The sequence below is a fragment of the Lycium barbarum genome, chromosome 11, assembly GCF_019175385.1.
Source record: "Lycium barbarum isolate Lr01 chromosome 11, ASM1917538v2, whole genome shotgun sequence".
NCBI lineage: Eukaryota > Viridiplantae > Streptophyta > Magnoliopsida > Solanales > Solanaceae > Lycium > Lycium barbarum.
Window position 1 is genome coordinate 53,300,454 of NC_083347.1, and position 20,983 is coordinate 53,321,436.

The 20,983-nt window shown below is 38.3% G+C and overlaps 1 protein-coding gene across 2 annotated transcripts; it reads right to left on the reverse strand.

The window, feature by feature from the left end:
- Window positions 1–7,605: 7,605 nt before the first annotated feature.
- LOC132617526 (rhodanese-like domain-containing protein 11, chloroplastic) lies at window positions 7,606–18,993 on the reverse strand. 2 transcript variants are annotated; one of them, XR_009573757.1, is made up of 11 exons: window positions 18,784–18,993; window positions 18,607–18,711; window positions 11,518–11,625; window positions 10,802–10,898; window positions 9,984–10,023; window positions 9,811–9,885; window positions 9,386–9,473; window positions 9,236–9,303; window positions 8,602–8,648; window positions 8,112–8,184; window positions 7,981–8,030 (listed from the first exon to the last, which is right to left on the reverse strand). XR_009573757.1 is itself a non-coding variant. In XM_060332539.1 (10 exons), exons 1-10 carry the CDS (start codon window positions 18,919–18,921, stop codon window positions 7,947–7,949), a joined length of 876 nt encoding a protein of 291 aa, XP_060188522.1. In that variant the 5' UTR covers window positions 18,922–18,991; the 3' UTR covers window positions 7,606–7,946. The 2 variants fall into 2 exon arrangements, 1 of the variants encoding a protein (XP_060188522.1); XM_060332539.1 differs by lacking the exon at window positions 8,602–8,648 and having other exon boundaries at window positions 7,606–8,030; window positions 18,784–18,991.
- Between the last annotated feature and the right edge of the window lie 1,990 nt (window positions 18,994–20,983).

Consider the following 20,983-nt stretch of genomic DNA (forward strand, 5'->3'; position numbering starts at 1 on the left):
TATAGTGAATGTTGATCCGATATGGTAAGAAGGTATATCTATAAGTGCTTGCTAACTATACGACAATAGACTCGCGTGAATAATTTAGTAAATGATTGGAAGGACGATGACTACATAAGAAAGGATAAACGGTGAAGAGCGTCCATAATAACCCAGAGTGAAAAATGAGCTACATGTTACGATATCAAGCAGAGTAAGGGTAAGCAAATTGCTACCGATTCATCCTTTACGTTATTGAGTAAATACCCAAAGGACATCAAGAAGAGATCAACGGAAAATAGTTAATGCATTCAGATTACGGCAAAGCCCAGTAGGCAACAAATTGCAGACCCAAGTTTTAAAATATTACGAGCTATAAACGATGCTTTATGAGGGGGAACATGTGACCAAGCATGACTTATGAGAACTTTGGGAGAATATGATTTGTGCGAGTGATGAAGAGACAGACATTGAATGACCAGTTTAAAAGGATCATTAGTCATGAGGACACGAATATGACCTACGCGCAATCAAAAGAGAGTGAGAAGTATTCAAAACTAAGTAAAGGTTTAAGCAGGACAAGAGAGTAAAGGCAGCAGCGTCGAATCGTTAGTAAGAAAGATATAATTTTAGACTATATTGCATGAGGATTGTCATACAGAGAAGTTGACATATTTGTTCATAAAGAAGGAACCGAGGATGAAGTGAACCATTTCAAAAGGATTGCAGGCTGCAGGAAGGTGAACTAGTTTGATGCTGGAATTAGAAGAAAGAGGAACTACAAGGACTGAAGAGGTGACATTGAATAGCGAAGTATTAGACAGTAGGTTCATCTAAGGTGGGAAGAATTCGGTAACGACTTGCGTACGAAAATGACACCTCCCAAATTAAGCGTTAGTAACATCCAAGAAAGGTTATCAATTTCAAATGGTGAGCTGGTAAGCGATGAGCCTCGAGAAAGGTGTAAGTTCAGCGGGAAATGTTATATAAGGAAATAAAATACAGGGAAATTCCAGCATGGTGACATAAGAAGAAAGCGAAATGAAATAAGTTAATAGAGGAAATGACCAAGTTAACAGCAAGGGCTATGGTAAGTAAGGAGAGAAGAATTACTAGAAGAATGCGACGAAGGGCAACGGAAGAGATACTGCTAAAAGCTACTGGAAATCGCGATAAAGAAAGACTGAGACACAACATTCAAACCTCCTAAGTATCAAGTCTAGGATGTGAAGGTCGATGCAGCAAGCTGAGAACAATTTTATGGGTTTATGCACATATGGAATAACATTGACGTTCAAGACAATAATGACACTAATTTAACATTCGAGGATGAATGTCCCTAAGGGGGGAAGGATGTTACACCCCATACTTTTATACTTTGAGTTTCGTCGTAAGTTAATCGACATAGATTGAGAAAGCAAAATTTTCGTCGAGGTCATTGTTACACCTCGTAAATTTTTGTGTCATTTGTGTCATAAGTAAACTAACGTAATCCCGGAGAAACCATGGAATCCCTATAAGGTTAAGAAAGACTTTTAACAATTGTTAAATATGTACCCTAAAGGTTCTGAGGCTAAGTGAATCAAAAAAAAGTACTTTTCGTGAAAGTTTGTTGACTGGGCAGAGGTACGACCCAACATACGGACCGTGTGTCATATCTGAGAGGCATAGAAATACATCAGAGAGTTGTGCATTTTGGCCAAGATGTGTCAAACATAGCTGATACAACTAACATCACAGCAGAATCTGTAGCTATTTTGGATGGGATTGAGTACTGTACTAAAAATAATTTGGTGCCTGTAATGATTGAATCAGATTCTCTGTCCATGATAAACATTATTCAAGGAATATGGGAAATTCCATAGAAGATCGGTATGGAAGTTAATAAGATCAACTTCTGGAGGAACAAGGGCCAAGTACAGTTTGCTTATATCCTTAGGGAAGGCAATGCACTTGCTGATTTTTTAGCTAACCTGGTTTTTGATTTTGCAGGTACAGTTCACTTTCATTCATTTGCTGAGTTTCCAACAGGTGCAAAGAAGATTCTCAATGCTGATAAGATGATGATGCCTAACTTCAGAAGCAAGATCTACAGAAATAGAGAACCAGATTGATCATATTCTACTGATCATGCCAACAAGTGATGACACAAGATTCAGTTACACAAAGAAATAAAGGATCATGATAACAGCTATGAGCTTCATAGGAGTGTTGTAGTCCTGGTTAGATGACTAAGGTTATCCTTGTTAGTGTGTGGTATTAACAGGAATGTTCATCCTACTAACAGGATTTCTTTAGTTAGCTAATCCAGCTACAACCATTCAACATGACTGAATGTGTAAGCTTGATCAGAGACAGTGGACAACATAAGGACAGCAACTATGAGGAGCTTCATACTACACTTCTTCTTGAAAGATTTTCAGTGAGATTAGATACCATAGCACCTGGTGAGAGCTTGAGGTGGCTGATAATGGCATCAATCCAAAGAAGGAGTGTTCTTGTTTGCAGTTTTTCATTGTTACACTTGGCTGCTCATACAAGGCCTAGACTTTTCTTTCATTTCCTAGGATAGAGTAGCATAGACTTTTACATGTTTCCTTCATTTCTTTTCATTTTATTTCTTTTTTTTTTGTAAATACTTCTATTTATTTTAATAAAATCCAACAGCATCAGGCTGATTGGCTTTGCTTAAAAAAAAGTGTCAAACATACGGATTGCAGAAGTGACATGCGAACCTTATGTCCACCGTAAGTGACATACGAACCGTATGACCATCATAAGTTTGAGTCGGTGGAAATGTTCCATGTTGTATATATTTGGCCCACTTCTTTTTTTCCCCATTTTTCATCACCAACAGACCCTAAATAATCCCAAAAACCCTCTCCTTCATATCTAAGCTTGCTCAAGGTAAATCCAAGGCCTAAAGTAAGAATTAAGTGCCAAAGACTTCGGATTGTGCTTTGGATGCTATTTTCTTCTCCTTGTAGAGGTTTTGGAGAGAACTTAAGGGTGACGTAACTTCTGGGATGAAGTGTTCTTGAGTGGTTAAGGTAAGTTACCATCTCATCTCCATATTTATAGCATTGTTTAGCCTTTAAACAACTTGATTGAAAGAAGAAAGTGTGAAAGGGAGTTCAAATATGGATTAGAGACCATGTTGAGTTTATGGACTGTTTGATCATGTTGTTGTTATGTTATTGAGATAATTTCCTTCTAATTAGGTGGCAGTTGAGATTTTTGTCATGTTGTTATGACTTTGTTAAAAAGGTATGTAGAGGAGAAGTGTATAAATGTCGTATCCGAAATGTATATTGGGCTATTTGAGGTATATCTTGTAATACTTGCTGAAATGAGTATAAAGGGCTTAAATTGTTGTTGTTGTTCGCTGCTGCATATGTTGTTATAACTAAGGAATAAGAGGAAACGCTGCCCGTTTCATTTTAGGATCGAGCTATCGTTTGATATATATATGATATACTAGCGCCATCTAAGTTGTATATGTATTCCTTTGTTATAGAGTTGGCACTCAAGTTTTGATAAAATCATTGTTGGGTGGCTTGACAACTTGAGGTATGTTAAGGCTATCCGTTCTTTCATTTTGTCATGATCTTTATGAAACGAAGGAACGAACGAACAAATGAACGAACTTCCATATCACTCTACTCTCACAAGCATTAGGATTACTCTAATCTTTGATGTTCCTGCACCCTTTTTAAGATTATTCCTTCTGTTCATGGGTCTTGAGATTACATATTGATAATGTTAGCTCAAAGATGTTTATCGAAGGTAGCACGACTTTATGTCACTCCGAGAGTTCTATTTATTCATCTTACTTATGCATTGCATTTATTTATACATATGCACATTGACCCATGACCAGAAGACGTTATATACGCTTATATTATATGTATATGGGGTATGGGGAAAGGATAAGTGTTATATACGCATCACCACCTGATCAGCTGATATATTATGATGATGATGATGATGATGATGATGATGCCCACAGAGGGACTGATATGATATGATACGATAGGATGCCTTCAGAGGCTTGATGATGATATGTGCACATATTTACATACGACCTCATGTTTTATATGCATAAGCATGATACTTACATGTTTCATGATTCCCAGAGGTATATAGAGATATACAGATTACATACGCATATGCATAACATTATGTACTTTATGACTCACAGAGATACTCAAATTTACAGAATTCCTCTCCAGTCTCATATATCTTTCATGTCTCTATTATGCTATTTCCATGTCTTACATACTCGGTACATTATTCGTACTGACTTCCCTATTGCCTGAGGGCTGCGTTTCATGCCCGCAGGTCTTGAGATACAAGTTGATGACCCGTCTAGTAGGATATCAGCTCACGGCCAGTGTTGTTGCACTCCACTTGTTGCGGAGTTGCCATGAGTCAGTATGATATATATGGGTATAGCGGGGCCCTGTCCCGACCATGTTACGTATGTTTTCCAGTAGAGGCTTGTAGACAGTTACGTATAGTCAGATGATGTCCAGACTTGATGTTTCATATGTTGTCACACAGGTGATTATGATAGCCTTGTTGGCTCGTATAGTATGTCCAACATATCTATATAGATAAATCTTTCAGATTATCTGAATCAAGCATGTTTTCTTTATAAGTCTATTGAGTATCATATGATAGCCCTATCGGCCCTCTTATGTTCCTATTGATGTCACAGATGTACATCAGATGGTACTTGGCTACTACGGTCAGGTGCCCGTCATGGCCCTTCAGTTTGGGTCGTGACAACTTGCACCTTGGACTTAAACAGGGGATGCTGGGACCAAACAATACAATATTGGAACGCCCTTTTAACTCTGTTAGGTTGGTTTTGTAGGTACACTCTTGCAGGGCAGTAATCACTTATGCCTTCAGGTAATTATGCTGCTCTATAGGAAGGCATAATGTTTAGCCATTCAGACTTAATAATCAGTCGGTCAGTTTTTAAAAAAATCCTCATGTCCTTTTATCATTCCGTGTATATCTCTATCATTGTTGGGTTAGTTCGATAAGACCACATCTCTCAATACAATTCGTAAAGTCTACCGCCTCATGCCAAGTTATGGGATTTCCACCTAATCTATCATCACAGTTCAATACATAATTAAAATCACCTAATATTAGCCGAGGTTTATTACAATTAGCACTTTGCATTTCCTGTTCCTCCTACAACCCTCTCCTCTCCTCCCTAGTATTATATGCATATACTAGATACACCAAGGATGACAGCTGAAGTGGGATATACTGAACCTCACAAGTTATCATCTGAGCAGAGCTAGATAATAATACCACCCTAGAGTAGTTTGGCCTCCAAACCACCACAATTCTGCCATTGTAATATGATTCAAGGTTGGTTTTGTAATGCCAACCTCCAAACACTTTATTCATTACTTGATCCATTTTATTACTCTTCACTGTAGTTTCCCCCAATCCAACATGTTCCTTATTGCAGAGGACCACAACATCGTTCTGCTAATTGGGGCCTTTGAGCCCCCTAACATTCCAACATAGTAAGTTAACCATTCCCAGACTGAGGGATAGCTTGGCTCCCCACATTCTTGCTAGTATTTATCACTGGATTCTTGATAACATCAGTACCACTTAAAGGTTAAAAAGAGTTACTTCTTCCTACCTATTTCTGCTACATAGCCTTTTGCGGATTAACCACTTTTAGGTGTAATCCAACCAAATCTTGTAGGGGTGCCCGTCTGTTGTTGTATACTAGTCGTCAAGACCACTTGAACATCAACAATGTTTCCCTATGTTGTTTTCTGACTCAACCCAGACTAATTGACCTATTTCTCCACCTAGATCGCAGCCTGTTTAGCCTGAGTATCAATTTGCTTCTGTACTTGTTTACCACCCACTGGTATATCCTTTATATTCTTCCCCTGACCAACATGTTCTATTAGAACTCCTATTTGAGCCATTTCCTTCTTTGCAACTGGATTCTTTTCGTATATTCATCTAATGGATGCCCATACCTACCACAAAAGCTACATAGTGTGGGCTTCAAGTCATAGACAAAGATCTATTATGTCCCGTCTTCATTCCTAAAGAATATTGTATCTGGGAGTTTAGCATCCATATTTACTTCCACTGGAATCCTTGCAAAATTCAGCCCCTTCTTATTCTCTGTATTGTGATCAGCCATTAATGGTTTCCCAATCAAGCTGCCTATCTTACTTAAACCAATAGAGCTCCAATATTTAAAATCCAGTCTTGGAAGTTTCATCCAAATCAGGACTGAGTACAACTCTTCCTTAGTGAATTCCATTCCTGGATCCCCAGCCTTGACAATAAAAGGCTTATTGTCGAAATGGTATATTCCCCCTTGCAACACTTCACTTTTACGCTCCATTGTATCAAATCGAACTGTTATGACACTATTTTTTAGCATAGCTATATTAGTCTGTCCATGTTTAGCTCAAATTCGTTGTATGTATCCATTTATGACAGTATAGGGAGGATGCGCACCTAATAAATAACAAACCATAGCAGTTTTCCAGTATCAATTTCAGATTCTATATCATCCAAATCGATTTCAACAATTGAGGACTCATATGTTTCTCTGGCACAATATAATCCAATTTAAACCCTGCATTCGATGTTTTTGAGATGTAAATTTATCCCAAACCGAGCTCCTCTTTTTCGGCTGGTTTAGCTCTTCTTCAACCTCATCCGCTCGCGATCGCACTCATAGGTGTATGTCCCATTACCACCGGAGCATTAATCTCAGCCAACTTGATTTACCTTTGCTGCCTCCTTCGCTTTTTGTGCTTGCAATTGAACGAGTTTCTCCTTCTCTTTAACTAATTGAGCTGCCTTAGCTGCTTCCTTGGCCTTTTAAGGTGAAATTTGAGCTGCAATCGCAACCTCTTTTTGACGAGAAGTTGTTCCAGGCGATGCAAATCCAACTAGAATTTCTTCCTATATCTCTACTTGCTTGACTTTCCGACCTCGTGTTCCTGAAAAGCTAGTACTTGTGCCATTTATGAAATTGATGAAAAACTATACAAAATATTTAAGATTATTTATGAAATTGATATATTACATGTATATAATTATAAAAATGGTGTATATAATTTATCAGTTTGGTTCGATTTTCTCTTAAATTTGTTTTTAGATAAAATCAAACAAAATGCTGCCATTTTTTAAAAACTTAAAACCAAACCAAACCTAAGTATTGCTTTATTTAATTGATTTGGTTATTTTCGATTTGGATTTAGCTTTTTAGCAAAACATGAACGCCCCCAGGCAGCACCATTGACCTCAAAGTTTAGCTCATACTTGGGGCTGCTAGATGAAGAGATTTTTAGATCTAGCCGTGAAAGTAATTTAACTTCAATTCTAGGTCGTTTATATTTCTGATGTGTGATGGCACGAAACAAGACAAGACAGCTCATTATAGTTTTGAATAAAGTAGACGAACAATTCGAAAAAACATGGTTGATTCATTAATTAGTGAGGAAAAGAAAGTCAATAAGTAAAGAAATAATTATGTGGAGCCATGGACCCTTGATTTTGCCTTGCTGTTCTTGTATGAACATGGTTACTTCACAAACCCGCTTAAAAATCACCAACTTTTGAAGTCAAACCTATAGTTATGCAGATTAAAAACCACCCAACTTTTGAAGTCACATTAAACAAATTAACAAGGCAATCACTTTCTACATGAGATGACAAAAAGGGCAGCCCGGTGCACAAAGCATACGCATTAGCAAGGGTCTGGGGAAGCGCCGCACCCCGCACCCCAAGGGGTGTGATGCCTCAGTACAAGGCATTTAAAGGCCGGGCCCAGAGACAGTCATGGGAATGGATTTTCATCTCAGTCGTCTCTAGCTTCAGAAAAAGGATGCTAGGGAAGTCGCTTTACGAAAAGAAAAAAATAATAATTTCCTTGAGGCTGTAACTTGAAGCTCCAACTAGTGAGACCTTAAGTCCTGAAGATATTGTCCTACTTTCTGTGCTCCAATAAGCAAGGCATCAGCACCAAGAACTACTCCAACCTGTGATCACAAAAAGCATTAGTTCACTTAAGAAACACAGCATTGTTCTATGCTATTCACAAAGGGAAGAGAACCAAGTACCAGTCGGGCAGAAAAAGTTAATCGGTAACCCCAACCCTCTTTAGCAGCAGCATCTCTCTGTTGGTCAGTCCAACTAAAAACATTCAAACAACTCTAAGTGACTGCAAAGCAAACTACTTTATAACAAAAGTTAATCTACATGGCTATTAATACAAGCCTTTGATCTAAACTTTTCTCCCAAGCACCTACCCATAACTATAAACAGAGCTTCCCACTTTGATAAACAATCAAGTTAAATATATGATGAATACGTCTTAAAGAGAGGCAATTTATCGGATGTTTGTTAGGCATGAGTAACCTACGAGCCCTTGCTCAAGTTATGTGCTACCCATATAGCTAGTGAATCATAGGAATGGAAACACATTAATAAAGAGAGATAAATATTCTGTTCACTCCTTAGAAGGCAAACTTAAATGAAAGACCATCTCCAATAGTTAGGCAGCAACTACATACATTGTGCTATTTATTCAAAGAGATAGAAAGAACTTGCCAGGAGAGCGCATGCACCTTCAATGAAGTGGTTTCATCAAAAAACTCCTATGAATATATATAATTATTATGAGAAAATAAAATAATTATATAATATATCGGATGACCCACTTAATAAAAAAGATGTGCTGGGTTAAGTGTTCGAGAAAGTTCATGTTTGAAACTCCATTGTGCATTTGTTAGGTTTGTATTTTTTCTTTTAACAAATAAGCCTTGAGACGACGTCATTTTGAGACGAATTTGTTTTAAAACTTGCACTCCCAGAATAGAAAATCATTGGTTCAAACCTGCAACCTCAATTTGGCATTAAAACAAGCATGCCTGCTTAGAATAAGAAGTCAAAAAACTTGTCACGGCTACTTATATTATTATGTATTTAAGTGGCATCTGATTAAAATGACATCATATTTAGTGCAATTTATTCATTTGTTCACTTCCTTAAGTGTTGACACCGCTTGTGAGAAATCCTGCATACGCCAGAGGTACAGTGCATAATTGATAACATCATCTCTGGTCTTGCCTTCATGCATCTAAAAGATGCATATATTTTAAAAACATGAAATACAGCTGTTTTACATCAAAATTGTAGACACCAGAAGTAGAATGTCATTATGAGATATGAAGGAGATACTTACCCAAGGAACTCTGAAAGCCCACCAATTCCTGCAAACTTGAATGGTTGAGGACCTTCTCTTTCAAGATCCTGATCCAAATTGCATTTCAATACTGTATATTCTAGGAAGATGCATATTTATTATTAAAGCAAAAAAGGTACAAATAAGAACCTCTTCTTCAGCAGCTTCTAAACCACCTTGAACCCAGAAAATGTTGCTGTAACCAGCATTGTATAGCACCTCACAAGCCGCAATGGACCTGCCTGATGAAAAGGGCTCCGCATGAGCAAATCAGCAGGTTAATTATATATGAACATAAGAACCACCTACTCTATCTGTCTGACCATAGACCTCGACCTACTACGTCATAAAGTAACATCTATACAAAGGATCCAATTTAAGATAGTTGCACAATGAGTTTTCATGTTCTATTCCATATTCTCATAATTTAGTTTGAGTTGTAAACTTGGATCACAATGGAGATACATGAACGCCCACTCCCTTTGCGACACAAGTATACTGACAAACTTCACCTACATGTACTTGTATTCAGCCACTGGAGTGCAGAATTTTACATCATAGACAGATAAATTCACCTCAATCCCTTCTGGCATGCCACAATAAGATCTGTATCTTTGCCAAATTTCTCCTCAACATTTGATAAGAATTGTCTGTAAAGGATATTAAGTTATTCTTTATAACCAAAATAAGGAACTGACATGAAAAATAAATTTACATATTATATAAAAGGGGCTTGTTTATAGCATACCTGTTGTAAGACAGAGCAGGGACACCACTCCACCAACCTCCTATTGTGAAGAATATCCAAAAAATCGGTGATCAGAACTTTAGTGAATTGTATTATGACAGTCAAAAGACATGTATCTATTCTATTTACAAAGTTATATATATAAGTGTATCAGACACAACTAATCTTTGATATATTATAATGGAAAAAGATAGTGGTGGTAAATTTCTTTTGTGAAAAAAAACAAAAAAAACTGGCATTATATTTAAGACTCTTCGAGATTGTTCCAATGTTATAGGAACTAGAAAAGGATGTTTGTAGAACGGATACTCCAAATAGGTATTGATACATATCCTTTTTCTGGCACTATATTTTTAAATGATTAAGATTGTTTTTATGTTATAGGAGCTAAAAAAGGATTTTTGTAGCACACATACTCCAACTTTCTGCAATAATTTGAAAAAGATTAAATTTTGTCAATAAATTCTCAAACAAAAGATTAACAGTCTGAATAGTCAAATTTAGATTTCCACATTGCGAGTATATCAAACCGAAGATCTGTCAAATGAATTTGACAATTTGTATTTCATAGAGGGTTTCCTGTTCCACAATAAGAAGCAAAGCACTCCTCATTAAGGAATATAATGAAGAAAGAAAGAGAATGAGTGAGGACTACACCTGTGATAGGCCACAAATTGATCTTTATCTATAACACATAAGCTAGTTATGCATCTTTTTGGACTGAAGTAAGCTTGTCTTTGTGTATCACCAAGTATTTATAAAGATAAAAAAGTATAGTAAAAATGCATCTCGTGCGTGTCATTAGGAAAGTGTGTTACCCATCAAAAAGTTTGTTGCTTTCCGGGAAAGAGTACCAAGTTCTAAACTAGTATCGACATCAAAAACTGGAATCCAGGTGGAGCCTTTTACCCATGCCTGCAAAACAGTTAAACTGATCATGATAATCAGGAATATGATCATTTAAGAAGGGAAGTATTTTTCTTTTAATCTAATTCATATCCCAAAAGGCATGAACCTAGAGTTTTTAGAGGACTGTTTTTCAATGAAACTTGGGAATTCACGCATCACAAACATTAATAAGCTTAGACAACAGACTTGAACCATAGCAAGGTGTTTTGAAAGAAGAACAGCCACTGACATGCAAATTTAAGCAAATACTACAACAACAGCAGCATATCCAGTATAATCCCACAAGTGGGGTTTGGGGAGGGTGATGTGTACGCACATCTTACCCCTACCTTGTGAAGGCAGGGAGGCTATTTTTGAAAGACCCTCGGTTCAATTAAAACAATTCAACGCAGGTTTGAAAAAGAAATATAGTAGTGAAGAAGCCATGTTGAAATTAATAGAGAAAAGAATAGTGACAACAACAAATAATATGATACTGGAGCAATGGAAACAAAGTTACGCAAATACTGGCACAATTAAATGAGGATTGTGTAAAGAGAAATAACGGAAAGCTGTAGGTAACACTATGCTGAGCCATTTATGTGGATAGTAGAGAGAAGTTGTTTTAGAAGAAGGTCGAATCCACCTTCTTTCGCTCCATAGAGGGACGAACATCAAGCAGCATTTTGTTCGAGAGTTGAATTGCATAACCAGCTTCCCTTGGAGTAAGAACTTTAACTTTCCCATCCCTGATCTACAATAAAAAGGGAAGCACAAATGTTATTATCATATTGGAGAATATTTAATAAAGGATGAGTCATGGCTTAAGATGTCACTGAACAGCACGAATTAAATGATTATGTGACTTATGATTTCTAACAAGCTGAAACTGTGACATAACACATCACCTAGGAGGATGGGGCTCGAAAAACATTCTTTAATTAAAATAACAAACTCTGTTCTAAAGAAGGCCAAATTAAACATCGTTGCAACTATATATGCAGTAACTTATCCACTTCCTCTAGGTTGGCAGTCAATTGGAAAGAAGTTTCTAAGAGAACAGAACATGTTCATAGCCCTTACTTTCACATTTTGACACACAATCCTGTAATAGAAATGATGCAGTCATCAAACAGCTTAATATTCTCTGTGCTCATATGTGATGCTTTTACAACATCAGAACTTTATTTAATGCTAGCTGCATGTCAGACATTAACCAGTACACGCCAAAATGAGAGCGAGAATGGCATAAGATATAATTATTTGATATTCCATGTCTTGTAAAGCGAGTTACTTATAGAAAAAAATTGAAAAAATAAAGAAACCCAGTAGTTGAAGGCAGTTGGAAGATCAATGAAATAAAGTTAGCTATTCTATTGAAAAACTGAGTAAGTACTTAACTATAATCTTGTATGAAAAGTTTCTCTCTCTATATAAATATATACATACGCTCACAGTGTGTGTGTCTGTGTTTGTGTATAATCAGGAGCACCTGAATCCAAAGAAGGGCATTTATTCTATTCGTAGAGCTAGTTAATTACTCTACAAACATGAACAACCACAAACTACAAACTGAACCATGGGAAGTTCAAAGAGTATGATATACTTGGCCTTTCTTTTTTCTCTTTTCTAGGGACAATTAATCATCCCCTCTAGTTTGCGATCCATTCATAACTCCCTCACATGTTAACGTGAAACTTTAACTTTTCTATCATTTATTATCCAAAAATTGAACTAAGCAACACGTTTATTTTTAATCTTTCTGTTAGGATTTAAATCCCAAATCCGACCTTTGTAAGCAGGTTCCCAGGAAAGATTGGAGGGTCACAGCTGGACCACTTAAATACCAACCTCCTTAGACAGAACCTACTTACGCCGTGATGTAAGCGAAGAATAAATAGCACACACAGATTTATAGTGGTTCACCCTCAATGTGAGAGCTACGTCCACGTTGCTGCTGCAGATCTTATTAAAGAAGAAATATTACAAGTGTTTACAACACTCAACCTCACAACCCCAATCCCAATTACACTCAAGAATTTTTACCACAGAAAATTCTCTCAAAGACCTTCTCTTACTTAGGCCTTTCACTAAGAGTATTTCTCTTAGATTTTTTCTCTCTTGGGATATGTATAGCAAATGATCTTAATGATATCTTACAAATGAACCATAAGCTACCTATTTATAGGAATGAATTTCCTATGATGAGGTAAGCGCTTACATCACGACTATTATGAGGTAAGCGCTTACATCACGACTATGTGAACAAAAGAATTGACTTGTTTGGCCAATTCCACACCTAACAAATCTCCCACTTGAAGACTAATTTTAATTTGTCTTCACACTTTGATCGATGCAGCAGCTCTTTCCTACTTTCATACTTCGTGCAGGCCAACTGAAGTTGAGCATAGCTTCAGTTTGTCTATCGTCACTGCCTTTGTCAGCATGTCTGCTGGATTCTGACTCCCTGCGATCTTCTCAAGCACCAGCGCTCCATCTTCCAAAGCTGATCTAATGAAATGGTACCGGAGTTGTATGTGCTTCGTTCGAGCATGGTAAACCGGGTTCTTTGCCAAATGAATGGCGCTTTGGCTATCACAATATAGCACACTTCCCTCGTGGTCCTGATCCAATTCCCGCAGAAAAGATTGTAGCCACATCATTTCCTTTGTGGCCTCCGTCACAGCAACGTACTCAGCCTCACAACTAGAGAGAGCTACTATCTTTTGCAACTTGGAAACCCAAGAGATTGCAGTACCTCCGAAGGTGTAAACATACCCGGATGTGCTCTTTCTGCTATCAATATCACCACCGTTGTCAGCATCAACATACCCTTGCAATCCTGTTTTTGATTTTCGGAAATACAGAGCTGAACTCGAGCTGCCTTTCAGATATCTGAATATCCACTTCACAGCCTCCCAGTGTTGCTTTCCCGGATTGCTCATAAATCGGCTGACAACTCCCACTGCATGTGCAATGTCTGGCCTTGTACATATCATTGCATACATAAGACTACCGATTGCAGATGCATAAGGTATCTTGTCCATCTGCTTCTTCTCATCCTCGGTTGTCGGCGACTGATCCTTTGACAACCGAAAGTGTCCAGCCAAGGGAGTGCTGACTGGCTTGGCATCATGCATGTTAAACCTTTTGATAACTTTCCTCACATATTCTTCTTGTGAGAGTTTGATGCCCTCCTTGCTTCGGTCGATTCTCATCCCAAGGATTTGCTTTGCAGCTCCCAAATCCTTCATTGCAAACTCTTCCGATAACCCTTTTTTCAACCGATCAATCTCCTGTAGGTTTGCTCCTACGATTAGCATGTCGTCGACATAGAGTAGCAGTATCATGTACGAGTCTTCAAATTTTTTGAAGTAACAGCAGTGATCTGCCTCGCACCTTGAAAAATCAGCTTTCTTCATAAAGCTGTCAAACTTTAAATACCACTGTCTTGGAGCCTGTTTTAGTCCGTACAGACTCTTTTGAAGTTTGCACACCAGATTCTCCTTTCCTTTGATTTTGAATCCCTCCGGCTGTCGCATGTAGATTTCCTCGTCTAGATCACCGTGAAGAAATGCAGTTTTCACGTCCATCTGTTGCAGATGTAGATTTTCCTTTGCTACCAACCCAAGAACAGTTCTGATAGTCACCATCTTGACTACGGGAGAGAAGATCTCCGTATAGTCAATGCCTTCTTTCTGTTGAAATCCCTTTGCAACCAGCCTTGCTTTATAACGCTTGCTTCCATTGGGTTCTTCCTTTATCCGATAAACCCATTTGTTTTGCAATGCCTTTTTATCCTTTGGCAACTCGGATAATTCCCATGTATGATTTGCCGATAGTGAATCCATTTCATCCTTCATTGCCAGCTCCCACTTAGTCGATTCATCGACTTGCATTGCTTCTTCATAACATTCCGGCTCCCCTCTATCAGTGAGTAGAATGTAGTTAAGGGATGGAGAGTACCTGTGAAGCGGCTTCCTGATCCTGGATGATCTACGCAGCTCTGTGATTGGCGTCTGTTCATTTGTTTCAGAATCAACACTTTCATCAGCACCTTCTCGGATTGTTTGTTCCTCTGCCTCGGTTGTACCAGGCTGCGGCTCAGGTGTCGGAAAGTCCCTCAAATCGACTATTTCCGATTCCTTGTCCTGACATTCTGAATTCTTTTGCAGTTTGTCTTTGTACAATACCTCTTCGTTGAAGACAACATTCCTGCTTCGGATGATCTTCCGATTTTGTTCATCCCAAAATCGGTAACCAAGCTCGGTGTCACCATAGCCAATAAAGTAACACTTCTTTGATTTTGGATCAAGCTTGCTTCTAGCTGTATCATCATTATGAACATATGATAAGCAACCGAACACTTTCAGAAATGAAAGATTTACCTTCTTGCCACTCCAAACTTCTTCTGGAATTCTGAAATCCAAGGGAACTGACGGTCCTCGGTTAATTAAGAAGGCCGCGGTATTGACTGCATCTGCCCAGAATGTCTTGGGCAGTCCAGGGTGTATTCTCATACTCCGAGCACGCTCGTTCAACGTTCGGTTCATTCTTTCGGCTATTCCATTTTGTTGCGGCGTTCCAGGAATAGTCTTCATCATCTTGATCCCATTATCGGCACAGTATCGTTTGAAATCACCATCGCTGTATTCTCCGCCGTTGTCGGACCTCAAACACTTCAACTTGAGGTTTGTTTCATTCTCGACCATGGCTTTCCATCTTTTGAATACACTAAACACATCGGATTTATTTTTCATAAAATAAACCCATACCTTCCTGGTTGAATCATCAATGAAGGTCACGTAGTAGTGTGATCCTCCAAGGGAGGGGACAGTGGTAGGTCCCCACACGTCTGTGTGCACCAATTCCAACTTCTCGACCTTCAACTCCCTGCCTGCATTTGAGAAGCTTACTCGCTTTTGTTTTCCGAGAATGCAGCTCTCACACGTATGAAGGTCCACCGTCTTCAGCTCCGGAATTAAGTCATTTGTCACCAACAGCTTCATCCCCTTCTGGCTGATATGTCCCAGCCGACAATGCCACAAATCTGTCTTCTTTGTGTTGTCAACCACAGCAACAGTATCACGACAGCTAGTCGTCATGTAGAGAATGCCAATCTTCTTTCCTCGGCCAACTACCATAGCACCTTTCGCCACCTTCCAAGACCCATTACCAAAGTTGAGATCATATCCCTCATCATCAAGCTGACCTACTGAGATCAGGTTTCGCATCAGCTTTGGAACATGTCTAACTTTTGTAATCTTCCACGAGGATCCATTTGACATCTTCAAATTAATGTCTCCCGTGCCAACAACGTCTAGCGGCTCTCCATCGGCTAAATAAACTTTGCCGAGATTCCCAGCCACGTAGTTTGTCATTATATCATGATGTGGGGTGGTATGAAAGGACGCTCCTGAGTCAAGCACCCAAGAGTCTATCGGGCTGTCAACCGATAGCAACAACGCATCGCCAATGTCTTCCGTAGCAGCGTTGATTCCAGCCCCCTTGTTGTCCTCCTTCTTTGGCGCCCTGCAGTTCTTCTTGAAGTGACCTGGTTTTCCACAGTTCCAACACTCATGTGTTCGTCCTGGTCTGGATTGACTCCTGCCATTCCTTGACTTCGATCTGCCCCTATTTCGGTTGTAGTTTCTGTCATAATTTCTGCTTCTGTTTTCAACATTAAAAGCAGAACTCGTCGATGCCTCTCCCGAATCTGTCCTGCGCACTTCCTCAGCAAGGATACGATCCCTAACATCGGTGAACTTTAGTTTGTCACTGCCGACAGAATTACTAACCGCTGCTCTCATTGGCTCCCAGCTATTTGGTAGGGATGCCAACAAAATTAGAGCTTGCACTTCATCATTGAAGTCAATTTTTACCGATGACAATTGATTTACAATGGTATTGAATTCATTTACGTGTGCAGCAACATGAGCATTTTCCATCATCTTTAGATGAAATAGTTTCTTCATGAGAAATACCTTATTATTTGCCGAAGGTTTCTCATACATGTCAGACAATACCTTCATCATATCTGCAGTGGTCTTCTCCTTTGCCACATTGTGAGCAACGTTCTTTGACAGCGTCAGCCGAATGACTCCCAGAACTTGTCTGTCTAGGAGATTCCAATCTGCTTGCTTCATCTCCTCTGGTTTCGGACTCAGAGGTTCATGAAGCTTTCTGCCATATAAATAATCTTCAATTTGCATTCTCCAGAACGCAAAGTCTGTACCATCGAATTTACCGATGCCGTGCGTCGTACCATCTTCGCCTCCCATCGTTTCTAAATCACAACACAACCTGTTGCTCTGATACCAGTTGTTAGGATTTAAATCCCAAATCCGACCTTTGTAAGCAGGTTCCCAGGAAAGATTGGAGGGTCACAGCTGGACCACTTAAATACCAACCTCCTTAGACAGAACCTACTTACGCCGTGATGTAAGCGAAGAATAAATAGCACACACAGATTTATAGTGGTTCACCCTCAATGTGAGAGCTACGTCCACGTTGCTGCTGCAGATCTTATTAAAGAAGAAATATTACAAGTGTTTACAACACTCAACCTCACAACCCCAATCCCAATTACACTCAAGAATTTTTACCACAGAAAATTCTCTCAAAGACCTTCTCTTACTTAGGCCTTTCACTAAGAGTATTTCTCTTAGATTTTTTCTCTCTTGGGATATGTATAGCAAATGATCTTAATGATATCTTACAAATGAACCATAAGCTACCTATTTATAGGAATGAATTTCCTATGATGAGGTAAGCGCTTACATCACGACTATTATGAGGTAAGCGCTTACATCACGACTATGTGAACAAAAGAATTGACTTGTTTGGCCAATTCCACACCTAACACTTTCCCCTCTACATTCTCTATCCATCTAATTCTTCTTCTGTGGCAACTGAAATAAAGCTAAGCTACTTTTCTTTTTAGAGATAATGCTCAAAAATGCACCTGAACTATCACGTTTTCGCGAGTTTCACACCCCAACTATCAGCTGTTTCCTTTTCCTACCTGACTATCACCATCTATGTATTAAAATCACACCTCAACTATCAGTTGTTCTCTGTTCCTACCTGAAAATCCTAAACCCTATCAGGTAGGAAAAGGGAACAACTGATAGTTGAGGTATGTTTTAATACATAGATGGAGATAGCTTAGGTAGAAAAAGGGAACAACGGATAGTTGGGGTGTGAAACTCGCGAAAAGTGATTGTGCAACTGTGTTTTTGACCATTAACTCGTCTGTTTATATAGAAACAAACCTAAATCTGGGAGTAGTTACAAACTTCACTAACAATATTTCTCTTTAATAGTTGCCTTAAAGGGGGAGGGGAAAAAAAGAAATTGCAAATACTTGTGATAATTGCCAGCAACAAGGATGGAGAAGCAAGAAGCAAAACAAATAAGAAAAGGAAACCAAGACAATCACGAGCGGTGATGGCACGCACTACGCTAGCTTATCATCACAACCTTTTATCTATATTTCCCTTGCCAGTGCAATGGTGTATCCAGAATTTTCACTAAAAGGGTTCGAGAAATAAAAATATAGTGTCTAGGATAAGAACTTGGAACCTCAAGGTAAATTTTGTTTCTATCAGTGGAATTCACAAATGTAACATTGTAAAACCAGAAGCAATTTCAGGCTATTCCAATAAAATAATATTGATCTTTGATGTAGACGTCTGATCATAAGTAGCAAAAGAGTGGTGGGAGAAAAAAATACCAGAGCATCCCATCTCTTTTTAGAAGCAGCCATATCTTTCATTTGCTTCAACTCATATTCTTCTTCTTGCACTGCTTGCATCCTTATTATATCATTATTCCTATACTGAACATTCATTCCCCATTTCAGAAATGGTAGGAAAACTAAGAAATGAACAGACTGATAAGATACACGAACCTTTACTGATATTAGAGAATATGGGACTGGAGAGCTAAGAAAATGGATTGAGCCGACAAGTTGACACCTTTGTTGTTTTTGACAAGGCCTAAAAGCACCGAGGGGTAGTAGCCCATGCCCATGACCGAGAACTTCCATTGTTGTGTTTTGAGAAGAGAGAAGGGGTTGACTTGTTGCTTATGCTTATCCACTCTTCCTATATTGTTCGGCCCCTCCCTCTATTCTAAATGTAGTGTGTTATTTTCTTTTTTGGTCAGTCAAAAAAGAAAGCATCTTTTTATATTTAAAAAGTTAACAATTCAAATATATTGACTGACAAGTTTATAACTATAAGATTCAAAAAATATTTTACTCCTTCAGATCGAAAATAATTGTGATTTTAGACTTGAGCACATGGATTGAGGAAGAGATGATTACACTGTATGTTAATTGGGGCCCAATTACAACCAAATTGGGCCCATATTTGAGTTACTTACCCGGAATAGTCCACCTTCAGTGTAAATTTAAATTTATTTGGGTAACTTACATAAATAGCTACCTTTTATAAGCTCTTAACAATATATAGCTGCAAACTTGCAATTTACAAATCATAGCTACCTTTGCAATTTTGGCTGTATTTCTGTATTTTTAAATACAGTTGTAAGGTTGATATCCGAAATACAGTTGTAAGGTTGCTATCCGAAATACAGTTGAATACACCAAATACATGTGACATACATCTGACCAAATACACTAAAATACAGTCAAATATAGCGAAATGTTAGGTTGCTATTCGAAATACAGCCCAATACATCAAATACATATGACGTGAATGTGGTGCAACCAATTTTGTTAATACAGTCAGATACATGTGTATTTGATTGTATTTATATATAGTAGAAACTTGCACATTTAAATACAGCCAAAATAAAAGGATTATCAATATATAAATATAATGAAATACACAACTCCCTCGTGTATTTAAAGAATTTACTCCACTCTGTTTTTATGATACATGTATTTTGCTGTATTTAAAAACACAGAAATACAACCGAAATTGCAATTTCTCGAAAAAAAAATGTGGCCAGCGGGATTCGAACCTGAGCGCGCAAGGGCAAAGCATATGCCCAATGACCACTCCAGCTATAGCGCCTCATGTATAGTAGCTACGAAATGTAACATTGCAAAAGGTAGTTACAATCCATAAATAGCTCTTAGAAGTAGTTATGGCATGTAAATTTTTCAAATTTTTTTTCATCTTTTTTTTTTTAATGAATTATGCCCATCTGGGCTTTTTATTTGATCAGAAAATTGAGTCCAAAAAACAAATACTCAATCTGTTTCAATTTATGTGAACCTATTTTCTTATTAGTCTGTCACGACCCAACCAGAGGGCCATGACGGCCACCCGGAGCTAACCAACCGGGCACCTTTCATCATACTTTTACAATTATATCTAGGTGAGCCACATGGCCTGTTAACAATTTCTACGCATCAGTAATACCATTTCCATTGGGCTAAAGCACTTTTATATCAACATCAACAAACATGCCCATATACATATACACAAGCCGACGAGGCTGACAAAATGATATACAAAAATATGAGCCGACAAGGCTAAGAGACATTTAGCTTTACACAACTGTCTACGAGCCTCTAGAAAGAGTGTGTAACATCATATAGACGGGACAGGGCGCCATGCCCATATATACACAAAATAATAGTACCAACAGCTGCAACTCCGAATCAAGTGGAGCTGTTACACCTCGAAAAATTTTCCGTTCATGCACAGTGAATAGACTGACGAAGGGCACGACGTATACGATGTTTTGATGAGTAAGAAATAACATCTGATGATTCTAAATGAGATTTCAAAGACATGTGAGGTAGGAGACAGAAGATGTTAAGGAAGGCAAAGCAAATGTTGTGTTTTGGAAAGATTTACGAGTATCGAACTAATGATGGCTTAATGATATTTTGGAGAAGAGTTATAATGTCCCTTAGATTGGTAATGAAGTGTTAAACAAGTGCCAAGAAGGTTCTATAAGGATTGGAGATCAAACGAAGCGACGAGGACAACTTCGGAAAGGCAGTGAGTTACACGGACCGTGGAATTTTATACGGACTGTATAAGGGTCCGTATAACTCAACAGGAAGAATGTTTTCCATTGTGGTGAACCACGGACACTTATACGGACTGTACATGGTTATACGGACCGTA

Bases quoted from the DNA above. Each gene is read 5' to 3' on its own strand.
- LOC132617526 (XM_060332539.1), bottom strand. From the start codon at position 18,921: ATGGAAGTTCTCGGTCATGGGCATGGGCTACTACCCCTCGGTGCTTTT. The intron at 18,712-18,783 runs GTTCGTGTATCT...ATGAATGTTCAG, and splicing joins ATTCTCTAATATCAGTAAAG to TATAGGAATAATGATATAAT. The intron at 11,626-18,606 runs GTATTTTTTTCT...TTTTTATTGTAG, and splicing joins AAAAGAGATGGGATGCTCTG to ATCAGGGATGGGAAAGTTAA.